This window comes from Macaca thibetana, chromosome 14 (assembly GCF_024542745.1).
Source record: "Macaca thibetana thibetana isolate TM-01 chromosome 14, ASM2454274v1, whole genome shotgun sequence".
In the NCBI taxonomy this organism is placed as follows: domain Eukaryota; kingdom Metazoa; phylum Chordata; class Mammalia; order Primates; family Cercopithecidae; genus Macaca; species Macaca thibetana.
Window position 1 is genome coordinate 15,643,360 of NC_065591.1, and position 19,703 is coordinate 15,663,062.

General features: G+C 52.0%; 3 protein-coding genes and 1 long non-coding RNA gene across 5 annotated transcripts in view; 3 read left to right on the top strand and 1 right to left on the bottom strand.

Annotated features, from left to right (window-relative positions):
* The window catches only part of UBE2L6 (ubiquitin conjugating enzyme E2 L6), a 622,645-nt gene that overhangs the window by 514,488 nt on the left and 88,454 nt on the right, over nucleotides 1-19,703 (top strand). The window lies entirely within an intron of this gene.
* The window catches only part of TIMM10 (translocase of inner mitochondrial membrane 10), a 301,193-nt gene that overhangs the window by 172,053 nt on the left and 109,437 nt on the right, over nucleotides 1-19,703 (top strand). The window lies entirely within an intron of this gene.
* YPEL4 (yippee like 4) lies at nucleotides 9-5,899 on the top strand. 2 transcript variants are annotated; one of them, XM_050758659.1, is made up of 5 exons: nucleotides 9-1,315; nucleotides 3,699-4,023; nucleotides 4,195-4,238; nucleotides 4,578-4,686; nucleotides 4,909-5,899. In XM_050758659.1, the coding sequence occupies exons 2-5, from the start codon at nucleotides 3,883-3,885 to the stop codon at nucleotides 4,996-4,998; spliced, it is 384 nt and encodes a 127-aa protein (XP_050614616.1). In that variant the 5' UTR covers nucleotides 9-1,315; nucleotides 3,699-3,882; the 3' UTR covers nucleotides 4,999-5,899. The 2 variants fall into 2 exon arrangements, with proteins under 2 accessions (XP_050614616.1, XP_050614617.1); XM_050758660.1 differs by lacking the exon at nucleotides 9-1,315 and adding an exon at nucleotides 1,331-3,606.
* On the bottom strand, nucleotides 7,072-10,430 carry LOC126936192 (uncharacterized). The gene is made up of 2 exons (XR_007719388.1): nucleotides 8,841-10,430; nucleotides 7,072-8,520 (listed from the first exon to the last, which is right to left on the bottom strand). It is a non-coding gene; the product is annotated as an uncharacterized LOC126936192 (long non-coding RNA).

Genomic DNA, 19,703 nt, shown 5'->3' on the forward strand with positions numbered 1-19,703 from the left:
TTGATTCCTGAAGGGTCTGGGCTGTTTGTAATCCTGCCTGGATTGGGCTGTTGTAGTTTCCCATTGACCTTAATCACAGGGCATGGTAATATTAAGAGACACCCTATGGGATCTCCTGTATTCCATGCATACTTCCTTACCTCCATTGTGGAGCAGTAGACTGATTTCATCTTGATAGTCTGGGTCAGTCACCCCAGCCAACACTGTAACTCCCTTCTTAGCTAGTTGACTTAAAGGTAAGAAGAACCCAAAGTGGACAGGTGGCAATCTTAACTTCCAGTTTAATGGAATCATTGTTGTGTCTCTTGGTGGCAGCGTTCCTCCCTCTGGAACTAAGACCTCTAGGCCAGCAGAACATAATGCCGCGGAAACAATTACTATTTTGGAAACATCTAAATGCATGGGTCTGTACTAGGCATTGCGGTCCTGGGATGTAGAGAGGAATTTCCCAGAAGGCCTGTCTCAGGAAGTTTACAGCCCAATAGAAAATTTCATATAATGTAGGTGTCTCCATTCATGAAGCACACATAATTTGGAGGTAGCTGTTAAGAGGTTTCTGCATGCAAAATGTCATATTGGGTCTATGACTCCTTCAGGAGTATTAAACTGAGGCTTTAAGGCTTGGTACAAGTTTTGGGGCACGGTTTGCCATCCATGACAATTAGTACATCTGTCTTTTCCCTGCTTCAGGGCTGGTGTCCAAGCTGAAATGGGAAAGTGTATCATCTTAAATGTGTGTGTGCTGCCTCACTCTGCATCCATATCTTCCTTCACCAGCCTTGCCACCTCCTTTCCTCTAGCCCTGCCACCCTCACTGCATCTTTGCCCAGCCCTGTCTTCCCCCAGGTTCTTCCTATCTCCTTGGCCACACTGCCTTCCTCCTTAACAACTTGCCTCTCCCCTTGCCCACCATCGCCACCGCGTCCCTCGGCCCCCACTCCTCTAGCCCCGTCCTTTGATGCCTGCCCCCTCCCTTCCTTCCGACCCGCCTCCTGTGTCTCCCAGCCCTGCTCTGACGTGGGAGGTGAGGGGGGGTGGGGGGATGGATGACTCACAGTGTTATGATGCAGTTCCACAACACACAGCCACATTCACCCACAGACCGAGGTACAGAACGAGAGACAACCTCTGCCCCCCCAGCAGCTGGCCAGCTTTGCAGCCCCAGTCTTGAGTCCCCAACTACCCTCCCCCCACCCACCCCCATCCCCTTCCCAATTGAAGGAGCGGAAAGAGAAGAGAGAAGAGTGAGCAGAGAGATTGAGAGATTGAGAGAGAGAGAGAGAGATAGACGGAGATCTCTGGAGCAGACCTCAAGGTGAGGGGGCAGCCCTTCTCCAAATGAATTTTTTTTCTCTTTGCAAATTTCCTCCTCCTGCTGCGTGTTGCTTTCTCCCCTTTGCAAAAGCATTATTCATCCACCCTTTGTCCTCCCTTCCCCCTCCCTGCTGCCTCCGCTCCTCTCTCTCGGTTCTTCCATCCCTCTCCAAGCTCTGACGATTCCCGCACTTATTTCCCGGCAACTTTGGCTGTAGCATCAGGCATTACTGTTTATTGTTTTGCTGCTGGTGCAGACCCCCAAAGCCTGCCCTGGGAGCTGGCAGTGCTGCTAATTATTTGGACCATACCATACTGAGAATACCAGCCCGGGGGGTGCCAAAACCTCAGAGCAGATGAGAAAATCCATTGTGAGCAGGTGTCCCCCTCCCTTTCTTTCCCCCCTAAGAAGCACGAGATTCGCACCTGGTTCCTCCAGCCTCTGCCTCGGCGCCTCTGTTGTCAGCTGTCAGTTGCCCCCGCCAGCCCTCCCTCTCCCCTTCCTCCCACGGTCCAGCCCCATCTCACTTCAGGGGAACATCTCTCCCCAGCACTCGGCTTGCCTTTGTTTTTTCTCCAGTCATTTGCCCAACTTGCTTCTCCCTGTGATCCGAGATGGGTGAAAAAATGACCCCTACTCCCCTTTCTGTGATTCTCTGGCCTTCCTTGCAGCCTCTCCTTGGCTTGACTGGGAATTAGGGGAGAGGGAGGGAGGCGTGACGGCTGGAGGCTGGAGAAGGAGCCCAAGATTGGGGACCCAAGCTGCCCCGTTCCCCATGCCCCTTGAAGGTGTTTCAAGGTAGTGCATGTCAGAGGGGAACTCGCAGGCAAAGTTGAAGGCAGACCTGTGAAGCAGAGACTGAAAGGTGGTCTCTTGGCAAGGAGGGCCCATTTCCTGCAGCCGGAGCCCAATGTCACCCTGAACTCAGCCCAAGGTGTTTTCCTGGGGCCCAGCCAGGAGGAGAGGACCTGAAACTGAAGATAGTCTCTATGGAGGTTTTGTGGAGAGACTGCCTGGCGGCCTTCAGAGAGCGGAACGGCTGGGTGCTTGTGGCCACTGCGGAGGACAGGACGAGGACAGTCTGTATGCCCTGGCTAACCGCAGCCAACACTGCCTCGCCTCTGCTTAGTGCTCTAGCATTGCCAGAGTGCCCAGCTGGCATCTCTGAACCAGACTTAGGCTAACCACCCACAGCGGGCTGGGAGCTCTATGAAGCAGAAAGCAGCAGCTCACCTGCTTATCGGAGCCCACAGGGGCCACCTCCCTTCTTATCCTCTCCTCCAGCACCTTCAGCCACTCGGAAGCTGGCGCGTGGGCAGAAGGCAATCTTCCTCTATTCCTAATCAGAACCCAGCAATTACTTCATCTTCAGTCACCCACAGTCACTGCTGTTTGTCCCTGCCCCCTGGGAGAAGGTAGAAACATTTTCTGCCTTGTGCCCCAAAGCACAGCTGTTAAAAATGAGTCCTCCTTCTGCTGTTCGTTGTGGCCGTTGCTCTCACCCTACCACACAGCCCTGCCCAGCCCAGGAATCAGGCTCCTCTGACACGCTACCCATTTCCCATTGGCTCCAGCTGTCAGATTGCCTGAAGAAAATGTATTTTCTGCCTAAGTCTTTAACCAAGGGCTAAGGCAACAGTTAGTAAAGAATAGGAAAGAGAAAGACCAAGGGGCCCAGAGGCTGGGAAGACAGGCAGGTGCTTATTCTGGGCCAGAATGAGTGAACCAAGGTGCGGGAATGGGCGGCCACATGTGAGGGCTTCGGTACTGCTGGAAACAACTATAAAGTTCTAGTGAAGAGTCCCAGAGCGCAGGACCCTGACCTCAGGAGAGAACTGAATCAGGGTTTGTATACCTGCCTGCATGCTCCTCCTCCCCTCACCTTATACCTCCCCCGCCAAAATGTATAAAGGATCAATTGTATTGCAAACAAAGGCCATGTAAAAGAAAGACCTTCAGGCATCCCCAACTCTTAAAAGACTCTGATCCCCGGAGACACAGTGCCTACCAATGCCTGTGCGATGCAGAGCCTCACGAAGAACTGAAAACCAAGGAGAGGGCACTTGCAGATGACGTTGCTCCCATGGCAGCGTCTGTGCCCGTGGGCTTCTCTCTGTGGAAAATGGTGGAGGCTGCTTCTGCCCCAGGAGGGAGAACACCGACTCCCTGGCTTTGGCGCCAGAAGCCTGGATCGGCTGCCAGGTTTGCCAGAGCAGGATGGGGATCCAGGGGACAGGGCAACAATGCAACTGGATGCCGAGGGGGGATCGATGGTGATGGGGGAAGTAGAGGTATGGGTGAGCTGAGCCCCTTTTCCTCCATTCCCTCAGGAGGGGCCCTCCTGAGGTCACGGCTCCCCTGATGTCCTTTCCCCTCTTCCCAGGTGACTTCTATTTCTATCTGGTTCTCGTCTGGGGGGGCCCTCGCCGGGCAGCCCCCCAACACTTCTCCTGCCCTGAAACACGGCTCTAGCCAACCTGCTCCGCTGCTTCACCTGCGACCGTCTCTGCGGGGGCTGCACGGCGCCAGCCCCTCCAGCCCGCCAGGGCATTGTCCTCCAGCCCGTCATGCCCAGCTGTGACCCCGGTCCAGGCCCTGCCTGCCTCCCCACCAAGACTTTCCGCAGCTACCTGCCCCGCTGCCACCGCACTTACAGCTGTGTCCACTGCCGTGCACACCTGGCCAAACACGATGAGCTTATTTCCAAGGTACGTGAAGCGGGACCTGCCATTCCCCTCTTCTCGTGCACCAGGCTAGCCTGAACATCACCCAGGGGTGAGGCAGCGAAGCTCTTCCTCTCTCCCACACACCCCTGCGGGGATTCAGGCAGTGGGGCTGAGGGCTGCTTGGTAGTCACTGTCTGTCCTATGTCTCCACAGTCCTTCCAAGGGAGCCATGGCCGAGCCTACCTGTTTAACTCCGTGTGAGTCTACCTCTTTCCTTGTGCGTGTGCTTGTGCTTATGTGTGAGTCATTTCCCTGTGGAGAAAGGGGGGAATCCATAAGGTGATCTTGTGCCTTCAGTCTTTGCCTCCCCTTTTGCAAAGGGGTTCTCAGTCTGAAGTTCTCACATGGGGAGCCCAGGGAGAATTGAAATCATAACGTTGGAAAAAGAAGGCCCAGGCTCCAGTCTTAAAGGGGTGAATTATTAAAGGCAGGGGCTGTCCAGTTCTCTCCAGTTGGAAGTTCCCTTGGGCTGTCTGGGGACTGGACTGACAGTGCAATCCCACTGGGTGCTGGGTCCTTCCTGTTTCCTGAGACAGGGTCAACGTGGGTTGCGGGCCAGCTGAACAGCGCCTCTTGCTCACGGGGCTCCACTCGGTAGCTGATATTTTCTGTGAGAGCTGCAAAACCACACTGGGCTGGAAATATGTAAGTACCTGAGGAAGAGGGTCACCCTCTAAAGTGGAAGTCCCCACGGCCCTTCAAGCCCCAGTGACCACATCAGGTCCTTGCATGGTCCAAAGAGGAAAGAAAGAACTAGTTACTGGGTTGGGCTAGGTGGATGAGTCTCGGGGTGGGGGCCGTACAGGTGGCAATGGGGCCTGGAAGGAAACTGCTTTGTCCTACAATCACTGCTTTCTCCTTCACCAGGAACAAGCTTTTGAGACGAGCCAGAAGTACAAGGAAGGGAAATATATCATTGAAATGTCACACATGGTGAAGGACAACGGCTGGGACTGAGGGGCTCAGGCAGGCTGTGCCCTTCCTCCGCATGCCCCTCCCTCCCCACGGCCCTGCCAAGCAGTCTATACCAGCATGAGTACTGCCCCACCCCTGGGGGAAACCTGGCTCCAACCAACCCCTCCCCTGCCTCCACCATATCCACTACCAGGCACCCTTTGGAACAGGGGTCTGGGTGTACCCCAGGGGTGTTAAGGCTCAGGAGTGGGCAGCAGTCAGGGAGAGACAGAACTGGGGGAAAGGGATGGTTGTGGGTCCTTCTGTTCCCAAGTTCCTGAAAGTTGAGGCAATGGCAGGGCGTAGACTCAGGCAGAGAGGATTGTGGGAGGAATCCGTTTTTGCTCCACCTCTTTTTGAGTGAACAGAGGACAAACCTTGGGTCACGGGGCTAGTAGATCGTGGACCACAGAATAGCAAATGAGAAAAAGCTTGGGTTGGAGTGAAATTTTGGTCTCAGGCAGCAGAACAGACCAGAGTCTCTGAGGATGAAGTTTCCCACCCCTATTTGTAGGGAAAAGGACTCACGTGCAGGGAAAACTCAAATCCCAGGCCCTGGGAAATAGTAAAAGAATCAAAGGGGTTTCCATTCACTCCACTTGTTAGTTTATCTGGGCACTGAAGAGGCACTTTCGAATATCTAACTTTTGCCGTTGGATGGGGTAGGGACAGCTGCACGCGGAACAGCCCCCACCCCCAGTCGGCTGCTTCCAGAACAAGCAGTCTTTATGGGCTTTCTCTGAGGCCCAGTCACTGCTCCTGGGACCCAGTCCCCTGGAGGGGAGGTGGAAAATCAGTGCTACGGGTCCAGTCTTTCCCGTGGCTGCCACCAGCGAATGAAACTTTTGTATGATACATAAAGTGCTTGGGTCTATTTTTAATAAAAAGGGAAAAAGCAACTTGAGGCAACCTGTCCTCTGACTTTCTTTCCCCATGCATGTACCCATAACTGTCCCCGTCACACACAACCCCCCACCCACCCACCCGGGCCTGTCCCTTTAGACCACTAGGGGGCAGCAGTTGCCGTATCCATGGCAAGACTACTGCTTGAGCTTTTACCAGAGGATAAACTTCAGGTGAGGTTTTGCGTATAAGAGGCAACTGTCTGTCTGCTGGCACCCCGACAGTAAGTCCATTTTTGCCTAGATCCAGGATTGGGCAACTGAAAGGGGCTCATCTCAGAATAAGGATTTTCTTGAGTCCCATGGCTTTTCAGCCCGGTTCTGTAATGTTCTGGTCAGTTCATGGGCACACTTAAGGCTAAAAGGAAAATCAATCAGCCAAAGTGCTGCCCTGGCAGTTGATGGGAAGTGAAACAAAATAGCTCAAAAATTAGGCCGGGCACGATGGCTCATGCCTGCAATTCCAGCACTTTGAGAGGCCAAGGCTGGTGAATCACCTGATGTCAGGAGTTTGAGACCAGCCTGACCAACATGGTGAAACCGTTTCTACTAAAAATTCAAAAATTAGCCAGGCATGATGGCACGTGCCTGTAATCCCAGCTACTCGGGAGGCTGAGGCAGGAGAATCGCTTGAACCCAGGAGGTAGAGGTTGCAGTGAGCCAAGATCATGCTGTTGCACTCCAGCCTGGCAACAGGGCGAGACTCCGTCTCAAAAAGAAAAGCTCAAAATCGCAACGTTAATGCCACCGTGTGGCCCAAGGGGCATTTTATTGGCAGTGACATGAAATCCCTACTGTTGTTGGGTGCCCAGCAGTTACAGGGGAGACCATATACATCATAAAGATCACTTTTTGGTAAGCTATAATATTCTTTTTTTTTTTTTTTTTTTTTTGAGGCGGAGTCTCGCTCTGTCGCCCAGGCTGGAGTGCAGTGGCGCGATCTCGGCTCACTGCAAGCTCCGCCTCCCGGGTTCCCGCCATTCTCCTGCCTCAGCCTCCCGAGTAGCTGGGACTACAGGCGCCGCCACCACGCCCGGCTAATTTTTTTGTATTTTTAGTGGAGATGGGGTTTCATTGTGTTAGCCAGGATGGTCTCGATCTCCTGACCTCGTGATCCGCCCGTCTCGGCCTCCCAAAGTGCTGGGATTACAGGCTTGAGCCACCGCGCCCGGCCGGTAAGCTATAATATTCTTTCCAGATTCATTCATTAATACTCCCAATATTTATAAAGCACCTATTACTTGCCAGGCATTGTGTTAAGCACATGGTGAAGATAAGGCAGCTGTGGCCTGACTTCCTGGAGCTTTCTGTCCAGTAGGAGATGCAATAACCAGGCAATCCCTGTAGAAGAGGATAATAAGGGCTCTAAGCAGGGACGCAGAGGAAGCTTGGGAGCTCATAGGAAAGGAACTCAGCCTAGATTTAAGGAGTCAAGGAAGGCTTCACAAAAGTGATGACTACGATGGCATTTGAAAGATAAGAAGTTAGGTGGCAAAGGCAAAAGTGATAGAAGTATTTCAAACAGAGGGAACTGTATGTGTCGGGTAACTTATGTTTAGTTAGTTGAAGGAAATAAAAGTTTCTTGTGGGCTGAAAGCAGTGGCTCATGCCTTAATTCCAGCACTTTAGGAAGCCAAGCCTGGAGGCTTGAGGCCAAAGTTTGAGTTTAGACTGGGCAATATAGCAAGATCTTGTCTCAATAAAAAGAGCCATATCCGCACCTGTAGTCTCGATTACTCAGGAGGCTGAGCAGGAGGATCACTTGAGCCCAGGAGGCCGAGGCTGCAGTGAGCCATGATCACGCCACTGCACTCCAGCCTGGGGAACAGAGCAAAACTTTGTCTCCTTAAAAAAAAAATTGCCTGTGGCTGGAGTATAGGCAGCAAGTGGGTGAGAGATGAGATGAAAGACAAGCAGGAACCATAAACTAACTATTTAGGGAATCTAGATTTTATCCCAATGGTATTAGGGAAATATGGAAAAATTGTTTTTTTTAAAGTGGAGTGGCAGTATCAAATGGCTATTTGTGCCCAGACAAGAGGCTCAAATAGAAGTTTTAATAGACTGAAGAAAGTAAGGAACATATGGAAGGGCACAGTGGCTCACACCCATAATCCCAGAATTTTGGGAGGCTGAGGTGGGCAATCACTTGAGTCCAAGAGTTTGAGACCAGCTTGGGCAACAAAAATTAGCCAGGCGTGGTGGCGCATGCCTGTAATCCCAGCTACTCAGGAGGCTGAGGCAGGAGAATCACTTGAACCCATGAGGCAGAGGTTGCAGTGGGCCGAGATCATGCCACTGCACTCCAGCCTGGGCGACACAGCGAGATTCTGTCTTTAAAAAAAAAACAAAAGAACAAAAAACGGAGAGGCTGTCTGGGCAGGAGGAAGGAGGACTAGAACTGGAAGGCGCATAAGTAAAAGGCGAAGGGAAAAAGGCAAGCCATGGGGAAATGTCCAACATCCCCCAACTAAGGCCTTTGGGTAGCCTGACCTATCTTTCGGTTTCTGCGTGCCTAGTGATGCCAAGACCCCTCTAGGGGTTCAGCAGAGGTCCTCAAAACCCTATCCCTCTTGGACCCACTTCTTGCACCAAAGTTTAGAAAGATTTCTCAAGTCCCAACCTCTGCTCTTTTTTTTTTTTTTTTTTTTTTTTTTTGAGACGGAGTCTGTCTCTGTTACCCGGGCTGGAGTGCAGTGGCCGGATCTCAGCTCACTGCAAGCTCCGCCTCCCGGGTTTACGCCATTCTCCTGTCTCAGCCTCCCGAGTACCTGGGACTACAGGCGCCGCCACCTCGCCCGGCTAGTTTTTTGTATTTTTAGTAGAGACAGGGTTTCACCGTGTTAGCCAGGATGGTCTCGATCTCCTGACCTAGTGATCCGCCCGTCTCGGCCTCCCAAAGTGCTGGGATTACAGGCTTGAGCCACCGCGCCCGGCCCCAACCTCTGCTCTTGAAAACCAGGCACAAACTAGCTGCCTTCTTAAAGAAGCTCCCCACATATTCCTCTCATTCAATTTATTTTAACATGTTCTAATTAAGCCTACTAGGCGCTGTGGGAGACAGAGAAGTACATGGCAGAGTCGTTGCTCTCAAATTTCTGTCTCTTTTTTTTTTTTGAGATGGAGTCTTGCTCCGTTGCCCAGGTTGGAGTGCACTGGCGCAATCTCAGCTCACTGCAACCTCCACCTCCCAGATTCATTCAAGAGATTCTCCTGCCTCAGCCATCCAAGTAGCTGAGAGTACAGGCGTGCATCGCCACGCCTGGCTAATTTTTGTGTTTTTAGCAGATACAGGGTTTCACCATGTTGGCCAGGCTGGTCTTGAACACCTGACCTCAGGTGATCCGCCTGCCTCGGCCTCCCAAAGTGCTGGGATTACAGGCATGAGCCACCGCACCCGGCCTCAATTTCCTTGTAATTGGTCCTGGAAGAATCGTTCTGTGGGTTGATTCAAGGGATTCTATTAATCTCTAAAATTAAGTCATGGGCAATGCTGTCCAAATCTTGGATGCCCAGACAGGTGTGCCCTCAAGCAGCATTATCATCAAACACCCGGTGACCAAAAGGGAGTGGTGCAGAGAAAGGCAAGTGGATTTAGGAGGGAGCTGCAGGTATGGGATGCCAGGAGCACACAGGTCCTTTTCCCTGGGGAGCAGTCCTTTTCAGTTAACCCCTTTTCCTTTCTGGTGTATTCCTTTTTTTCTCAAGTAGGCCTACTCTGTACCTAATAGTGATTCTCCTGATCTTTTCCCACTCACTCTCCATTCCAGGCTGAGTCTGGGAACGCTTATCCTTCTTAGCCTAGGAGTTGCCACCACTTGTGGTCCTTAAAGGCTTGAGGCTTTGGATGATACCCTCATACAACCAGCAGATGGCATCAAAACCTTCCATCCCTCAGCTCAGGACATCTCCCAGTTTAAAGAACCTACTCAGATCTCTCCAGATGGGTCTACAAAAAGATGAGTGAGCTGTCAAGACTTAAAACAGGGTTGTATCTAGGCTTTGCAACCTAAGAGCTACACAGTCTTAGCCAAACTGTTTAAACCTTTCCGACCCTCAGTTTTTTCATCCATAAAATGGGCTGTTACCTCCCAAGAAGTTATTAGGGTTTACAGTAACAGAGGCAGTGTCTATCACAAGCAATGCACACAGAAGTAGCTCCATAAATGTGAGCTATTAGTATAACCACCAAGTGAGGTTTCCCAGATTCCCACCAGGGTAGCTGACTGGTGCCCAGATGCGAGAGGAAATTGCAATGCTGAGGAGGCAGCCAGCGCTGGGTAGCACTACACGGCCAATGCCCTTTTAACATTGCACTGCTAGTGACAGGTGCAGACAGTAGCACAATGTGAAAAGAGCTCTGGCCAGCAGCAGAGGCACGCCGGCCCTGCCTCCTCACTCCTTCTCCCAGTCCCCGGCCCACTCAGCTCACGGGCTCCCTCTGCCCCTGCTTTGCTTCAATACAGCTTCTTTCCCTTTTATTCCATTCTTAGTGTTAATTCTGTTTTTTCAACACTCTTCCTTTCGCCTTCTTCCTCACCGCGCCCCCCCTGCCCCCAGCACAGAGACCACCTTTTTCTTGGAGGTTTTGGGATGGGAGGTCAGGACCCACTAAAGCAGGTGCAGGGATACTTTGGGCCTGAAAATGGTTATTAGCAATCCCCAAAGTCTGGAGGTCACTCGCATGAGGCTGTGTTCATCTGGATTTGCATTTCTGCCAGCTTCCCTTCTAGAGAGGAGCTTGCTGCCCAAGACTACAGAACCTTGTACTCTTATCTAAGTTTCCATCTCCTTTTCAATTTAGATAAAGGGGAGCTCTAGGCCTCAAGGCAACACTCTCAGATGACCTTCCAGGACCAGAGAGGTGGGAGCCTGTAGTCACAGCTCCCCACACAGTTGAGAGAAGCTTCCAGGCGGGAGGTAAAAGCTGCCGGTGAAGCCCCACCCCTGCATCTCCTTTTGGAGGTCCTGAAAGCACCTTGCAGATTCAGCATTAAAATGGTGAGGGTGATTCCCTCATAGTTACTGAGAGTTAGGGATAGGGTTTCACTGGCAGTGGGATTCAAATCTGAGTTATTTCCTGTTTTATCCAGGGACCCTTGGTTGGGGAGTCTTCAAGCTCATCCTAGCACTTCCCCATCCTATCCGACCCTAAGGGGGCTTCAATCCAGGACAAACAGTCCCGGGAGGATTAACACCCAAGGCCAGAAGGCTGCCCTGGAAGGACACCTGGATATCTGGAGGCTCAGACCCAGGCAGGCTCTATTGTGGCACATTCCAGCTAGGGCCACAGCCCCGGAGCCCAGCTCCAGTTCTGACCTGGTGAACTTTGTGCAGCCCAAAGAAACAGAGGCTGGAGGGTGATTCCTCTAGTGCCCTGATCAACAAAAGGCCTCCCAGGCAACGGTGTGGCCTCTGGGAGATGCCCTCTACACTACTCCACAGCCACCATAAGGAATAGAGGACAGAATTCCAGTTGGAAGCTCTTCCTCTGGGCTTCCCCTCTAGCCTCGTCCCACCCCCTCAGGAAGCAGGAGAAGTTCCCTCCCGCCCTCCCAGGCAGAGTTTTTTCTCGTAATCTGCAAACATGGGGCCCTGCCCCACAGTTTGCACAGTTTTAATGGGCGGAAACCAAGACCCCTCGAGGGTCAGTCACCAGGCCTCTCTCTGCTCTGGGGTTGGGCAAACCAGTCCCAGCTGGGAACTGGATCACACCAACAGGGGGCAGAGGGGCAAAGATAAGGCTGCACAGCACGCTTCAGGGAGGCGGGGGGAAGAGTCTTCCCCAAGAAGTTTCCAGGTCTCTCCTTAGGGAGTGCAGGGAGAAAGGGCCAAGAGCCCCTCAGCTCTCACACACCCAACTCATTCCTGAGGAGCAGGCCCAGCGACTCACCAGCCAGCAGGACCCCTCCCCCACCTTGGGCCCAGGAGCCAGCCCCCAGCTCCTTCCAGAAGCGAGTGTAGAGACCGAGGAGGAAATGGGGGAGGGGAGGCCCCGGCTCAAGTTCTCTCCTCTCCCCCTCCTCATTGGCCACCATCTTCCGGCCCCTGCCCCCAGAGCAGCAGGGGATGGGGCCCAGCCTGTAGAAGGGAGAGAAAGGGCAGGTGGGGGGTTAGCTGGAGCAGCAGGGGCAGGGGGCTGGCCCCAACTGTCTCCTCCCACCCCCTCCTCGCAGCCATGGCGACGGGAGGAGGAGACCAGGAGGGTCCTGAAAGCCATGTTCTGTGAATGGGATGAGAGAGGCAGCTGGGAAGTGGGGGGTGAGGGGCGCTCTCCTTCAACACCCAACTGTGCTCCCCCTCAACACACACACCTCGAGGCTGGACCACACAGGCGCGCGTACACACCACACACACACACACACACACACACAAACTCTCAGCCATACTTGCACAACTCAGCCCTCACTACACACCCAAACAACAAGAACTGGAGTGTGAGAGCACGCCCCCCACACACACATCCATGCACCCCTCAACACCGCACAACTATCAGCTCGAAAGCCAGCCTCACACCACCACACCGTCCCTGGCTCACCCTACAACTTCTGGAGGTGCAGAACTCTCTGCCCTGCTCCAGCCCTTCGGCCCCCGGCTCCCTCGGAACACTCCACGCCCTCGCACACAGCCCAGGTGGAGCCAGATGGCCCAGCTTGGCCGTGCCCAGAGGAGCCCCCCATGCCTTCCCCACCACGCCCCCCACTGGAAAATGACAGTGAGGCCACATCAGAAAGACACGCCTGGTACTTCCCAGTTACAGTGTTTCGAAAGGAAAAAATAGAAAAGATGCCCACGAGTGGAGAATGAGGAGGGAAAAAGGAAGACGAGAGAAAGAGCCCAGACCGCCCCCCTCCCTTCCCCAAGAGAGAATAAAACCGAGAATCGGTGTCGTTACCCTTCGGGAAGCTCTCGATACCTACACATTGCTCTTCGTTAGGATCCTCTGCCTGCCACCTCCTTCTTCCCGGGCTCTTTCTCTGCCCTTCCCTCCCTCTTGGCTCCCCTCCCTGGCCTCGCTCCCCCTCGCTCACGCCCTCTCGCACCCCGCCAGCCCCTCTCCAAGGCCGGGCTCGGATCCCCAGCGGCCGCCCCGCCATCCACCGGCCGGGACCGAGGTTGCGAGGCCGGTGGGCCGCGGAGCCCCTCTCCTCTGCCGATCTCGCTCTTCCCCCCTCGCCCCCTTTCTCCTTCCACACTCCCTGCCGTCCATCTTGAATACTTGGGATTCTTGAATGGAGTGAGCAGGATCCGCTCCCCCAGGCTCCCATTGGCTGTGGGTTAACCCTTTTGAAACGAGATCCTCCCTCCGATTGGCTGCCAGGCTCCCCTCTTCTCCCCCAACCCCCATCTCCTCCGCCTTCCAACAGCCCGCGAGGTCAGGGCGCTCCCGGAGCCCCCTCCCCTGGCCTCTCACCCCCACAACCCCCGCACCAGGATGCCCCTCTCCCGGCTCTTTCCGTCACGCTCCCCACAGGGCTGCAGGTGAAGGCAGATCCAGTTCCCGCCAAATGCGGCCCCAAGGTGGGGCCGGCAGAAACCGTGTTCCCAGATGCCCCTCGTGCTGGATTTGGAGACCTTGGAAGACAGAAGGGGTGCAATTTGCTGCCCGTCTCCAACCCCTCCTTGACCAGAAGTACTTCTCCAACAGGGGATCCACTCAGCCTTTCAGCCTCACCCAAGGCGATGGGAGAGCTCTCCTGAACGCCCACTCCCCTTGGGCTGGCCAGGAGGAGGGCAGCTCTAGAAAGAAGATCTGGGGCTCTTCACAGGAGCTAATTCCCCGAGTGCCGCAGGGTAGGCCTGACCCGATCAGGAATGTGCAGCATCTGGAGCTCCGCTCCGTCAAAAACATCCCCTCAGACCAGCCCTGCCCCGCCTGGGCCAACATGCTGTGCGCCCACAAGGGGCTCAGAGGTGGGGGAGCCAGAGAGGAAGGCGGCAGCAAGGACGAGGGCGATATGTCAGGCCTTGGAGTAAGGTCCGGGGTTTTAGGCCTAAATCTGTCATTAAGATGCTTGGCGAGATCTGGGCGCGGTGGCTGACGCCTATAATCCAAGCACTTTGAGAGGCTGAGGTGGGAGGATTGCTTGAGCCCAGGAGTTCCAGACCTGCCTGGGTAACACACTGAGATCTCATCTCTACAAAAAATAAAAAAAATCAGCTGGGCGTCGTGGTGTGGCCTATGGTCCCAGCTACTAGGGAGGCTGAAAGGGGAGGATCACTTAAGCCTAGGAGTTCCAGGTTGCAGTGAGCTATGGTCAGGCTCGGTGGCTCACGCCTGTAATCCCAGCACTTTGGGAGGCGAAAGCAGGTGGATCGCCTGAGTTCAGGAGTTCAAGACGAGCCTGGCTAACATGGTGATACCCCGTCTCTACTAAAACTACAAAAATTATCAGGGCCTGGTGGTGATTACCTGTAATCCCAGCTACTTGGGAGGCTGAGGCAGGAGAATCGCTTGAACCCAGGAGGCAGAAGTTGCAGTGAGCTGAGACCACACCATTGCACTCTAGTCTGGGTGACAAGAGCGAAACTCCATCTCAAAAAAAAAAAAAAAAAAAAAAAAAGCTCGGCGAGGTCATGTTTCCTCTTTAGCTTCAGTTTCCTCGTTTGCAAAACGTTGGTCTGGAACAGCGCAGTCCTGATAGAAGTTTCTGTGAGAAGATGGAAATGTTCTATATCTGCATCATTGTCCAAAATTACATATATCCTGGTCCATTTTTAAAATAAAATGCCTCAAATAGGCTTGGGTCCACAAACCACAGGAGAACAAGATCCGCTAAGCCCCTACCTTAATAGCTGGCACCTGCTGATTGGGGCCCCTTAGCTGCCCTCACCTGAACCAAAGAGTTGAGTTTAGCTTGAAAGATAGCTAACTTTATCAGCTTGCCTGATCATGCCTGGATCATTAGTCAAATAGTTGAAGGACCCCCAAGATGGCTGCAATGCATTATGGGCTGCAACAAAATGCAGCAGGGCAATCCTGAAGAAAACACCTAAAGCCCCAGCCCAACAACTACTAGGCGATGCTGGGGAAGATTGTGACCCCATAGTACTCAGCCTATGAGGATCGCGGGGAGGGACTTGCGTACTAGGGGATAAATTGCTTGTTGTAACTGTCCTGGTTGTGCCTGCCTATCAGACATCTAATCTTGCAAGACTGTCGTTAAAAGTCTCACTTTCCCTGTTCCTTGTGCCTCTAGTTCCATTCTTTGGGTTTAGATGGGTGAGCATGTTTCCCTCAGTCATCAAACAATATGGTAGCCACTAGCTACATGTGACTGTTGAGCACTTAAATATGCTACAGTGACTGAGGAAGTGGCTTTTAAATTTTATTTCATTTTATTTACTTTTATACAGCCGCATGAGGCTAGTGGCTACTATACTGGTCTAGAAAATCTTTGTGGTATTGCTAATGAGAATAGGATTCTATGACCCCCTTTCTTTTTTCTTTTTTTGGAGACAGGGTCTTGATGTGTTGTCCAGGCTGGAGTCCATCACAGCTCACTGCAGTCTAGACCTTTCAGGCTCAAGTGATTCTCCTGCCTCACTCTCCCAAGTAGCTGAGGCTACAGATACGTGCCACCACACCCAACTAATTTTTTTTTTTTTTTTAAGAAAGACTTGCTATGTTGCTTAGGCTGGTGTTGAACTCCTGGGCTCAAGCAATCTTCCCATCTTGACCTCCCAAAGTGCTGGGATTACAGGCATGAGCCACCGCACCTACTGGCCCATTCTATGATTCTTTTTTTTATTTTTTTGAGACAGAGTCTGGCTTTGTTGCCCAGGCTGTAGAGCAGTGGCACAATCTGCAACCTCCGCCTCCTGGGTTCAAGCAATTCTCCTACCTCAGCCTCCTGAGTAGCCTGGATTACAGGTGTGCACCACCACGCCCGGCCCCTAGTAGAGATAGGGTTTCGCCATGTTGGTCAGGCTGGTCTCAAATTCCTGACCTTGTGATCCACCCACCTTGGCCTCCCAAAATGCTGGGATTACAGGCGTGAGCCACCGCGCCCGGCCATGAGACACTGCGCCTGGCTCATTCTGTGATTCTTGTCTGGGAAAAGAAAAAATCCATTCTTTTCATCCTCAGGCATGAACTCCTCCATGTCCAAATCACAAATCATAAGGGTGTCAATTCCCAGGAAATGAGGTTCAAATTCTTGTCACTTTTGTCAGGAATCCTTTCCTTATGAATGTCAACCACTTTTCTGAGAAGGGAGCTGAGATACACCCACCCCACTACACAGTGAAAGATTGTGGCTAAAAGGGAATTTGCAGGTTTGTCCAACCTTCTTGTCTTTTCAAAAATAGAAACCAAGACGTTGATGGGGTGGGGACAGGGGCTTTCACTTGCCCAGGGACAGTCAGGACAGCAGGTTGATGTGTTCACTCACGAGTTAACATGCACCTGTAAAGTTAGTCCATCTCTTTGGGGCTCTTGTGGAAGCACACACATACATGTACATCATTAAGTTCATTCAAGAAACGTACTTCTCTGACCTTGGCCAAATGAGAGCCAAGATTGAAATCAGCCAGTGTGGCTGATACTAAGAGATGGTCAGCTCCATGAGAGGGCCAGATGGGTCCTCCAACTGGCATGTGGAAATCCAGAGCTCCTGGGTATGCCAGGATTACAAGAAGATGGACAGCCCAGAGCCCACTCCCTGGTTGAGGGACCCCCTTGTGGCATTGCCACCATGAGAAAAAGGAAGCTGAGGGGTGGGAGAAGAATGCCTCTGAGTTTATCCTTGCACTGACCGAGACACAGAATTAGCTTGGATTTCTGGAGGATGAGGAGGGCAGGGTGCCCAGGATTTTGGTAGCTACAGGCCATGACTTGTGAATACAGGGCCCTAACATAACAGAGAGAGAAAGCCGCTGCAGGGAGTTAATAAAGGAGATGGCTGCACTGGCCTGAGCTTATACAGTGTTTGTCCAATCTTGCTTCTGGAGAGCCTTTGCCTGGGTAATGTGCATGAGGGGAAACACAGAACTTCCTGGGAAATGGCTGCTGTCTTCAATATTTCCTTACTACTAGGAGACATTACTAAATGACTGCTCTGGTGAGAGATTTAAGGAGTTCAGAGAAAGGAAGGATTGCTCCCAGTGGGGAATGGAATCCAAGAAGGCTTCCTGGAGGAAGCAGCATCTGAGACTTGAATAGAAAGTATTTAGACACAAGAAGGTGGGAAAATGAAGACAAGGAAATGCCAAGGAGAGAGAACAACACAAAGGCTGAGAGGTGGGGAAATGGTGGGATTGGTTGGAGATTCAGGGGGAACCTAGGGTGTCTGAAGGGGAATAGAAAGGAAGAAAAGGCAGCTGGGACAGATCATGGAGGGCTTGGACACATCCCTCCAGCCTCTACTCTGCTCCAAAGACATCATTTGCCTTGAACAAACTTTCATCTTTTTCCTCACCAAAACACACCCCTCAACTATTCATTCAGCTGCCCCAGGGCCTCCACGCTCAGCTCTCTGCCTCTTTTGCCTTGGACTACAGGCCCATCTGTGTTCCACAGACATCCTTTCCTGGACAAAATGGGTTCCAGTTGCCCAGTAGAGAATGGACTGTCATTGGTGCCTCTCAGTTCAGTCTCCTGTCTCTGGATTCCCAGTGTGTAGGTATGAGCTGCATGAGGGACCCTCCTTTTTCACTCATCACCTTCCAAACCCCCCACATGGCCCCACCCCTTCTCAAGAGAGTCAAAAATGGAGGTCCAGAACAGCTAGACATGGTCCAACCTGTTACAGGAGTGTAAAAAATGCACCCAGGAGCTACTTGGCTCCTAGCCACCCTACCCCACCTCCACATTCTTCACTCCTCTTATGGGAATTTCAGAATGCACCTGGGCTTTGCAGGAACCTCCCTTTCCCACCACCCCCACAGCAATCCAAGACTATTCTGGAGGTGCTTCCTTTGCCTTCCTCCCTAACCTCCATTGTCCTATACAGATATGGGTCCCTCCATGCCTATTTGGGTAAATCGCATAGAAAAGAAGGATTGCTCCCAATGGGGAATGGAATCCAAGAAGGCTTCCTGGAGGAAGCAGCATCTGAGTCTTGAAGAATAGAAAGTATCACATAGAATACTATAAATGTGAGTTAGGGAGACCATCTGCCCTAAACCTCTGCCTCTTGGAAGAACTGAATCTGAAACGCTGGAGAGAGTTGCCTCCTTGCTTAAACACCAGTGGAGGTAATTCAGTTGCTAATAACACACGACTTTTTTTTTTTTTTTTTTTTTTTTTTTTTTTTGAGACAGAGTCCTGCTTTGTCACCCAGGCTGAAGTGCAGGGTTGCCATCATGGCTCACTGCAGCCCTGACCTCCTGAGATCAAGCAATACTCCTGCCTCAGCCAACTAGATGGGACTACAGGAACATGCAACCACACCTAGCTAATTTTTTTTTTTTTTTTTTTTTTTTTTATAGAGACAGGGTCTCCTTATGTTGCCCAGGCTGGTCTCAAACCCCTAGGCTCTAGCCGTCCTCCTGCCTCAGGCTCCCAAAGTGCCGGGGTTATGGATGTGAACCACTGTGTCTGGCTAACACAGCTCCTAGTTCACTTGAGATGATGATACAGGCTTTTCCATGTGAGCCTCTTTCATTTCCCCTTCTTCCACAGTAAGGTGTCTCTTCACCTTTACCATCCTGCTTCTCTGAAACGCTCCTATGTCTGAGCACTGCCTGTATGGAAGGCTCTGGAACCATTGCTGGGAAACACTGCCGGCCCAGAAGGTGCTCACAGTTGAGAAGAGTGCAAGGCAGACACATAAAGAGGAAGTCACGGCCAACTGCGGTGGCTCACGCCTGTAATCCCAGCACTTTGGGAGGCTGAGGATCACCTGAGGTCAGGAGTTCAAGACCAGTCTGACCAACATGGTGAAATCCCATCTCTACTGAAAATACAAAAATTATCTGGGCGTGGTGGCACGTGCCTGTAATCCCAGCTACTCTGAAGAATTGCTTGAACCCAGAAGGTGGAGGTTGCGGTGAGCCAAGATCGTGCCATTGCACTCCAGCCCGGGCAACAAGAGCAAAACTCTGTCTCAAAAAAAAAAAAGGAAAAGAGAAAGTGACACTGTGACAGGTGCCCAGATAGACCTAAGTACCTTCTTTCTGAGGTAAACCTCTTTCCTTGAGGTCTAGCTCTCATCCTTTACTCCATCAACTGCCCCATTTATTGCATCTCCAATCCCTTTCCATAAACCTAGGGCAAGGGTCAGCCAACTACAGCCCACAGGACTAAATCCTGCCTTTGCCTGTTTTTTGATAAATAAAGTTTATTGGAACACAGCCATGCTCACTTGTTTACACATTGTCTGTGGCTGCTTTCTACAACCACAACAATGGCAGAGTTAAGTAGTTGCGACAGAGACCATATGACCAACAAAAGCCTGGCATATTTACTGTCCAGCTCTTTACAATAGAAGTTTGCCAACTCCTAAATTTATGGGCAGCTTTGGACCTTGCCATCTCAGAAAGATGTAATGGAACTCAAGAAAGACAACTGAAATTACTCCGAGATGGGAGTGGAAGGACGCAGCCCAGACTTCTCATCTCAGCATCTCTTTTCATATGCTCAAGTCTTCCCTCAACCTGTCATGAAGCATCTCGAAATGCTAGGTGGCTCTCTGTATTATCACTCCTTCATGGCTCGCTCATTCCTTTTTTTTTTTTTTTTTTGAGACAGAGTCTTACTCTGTCACCCAGACTGGAGTGCAATGGTGCAATCTTGGCTCACTGCAACCTCTGCCTCCTGGATTCAAGTGATTCTCCTGCCTCAGCCTCCTGAGTAGCTGGGAT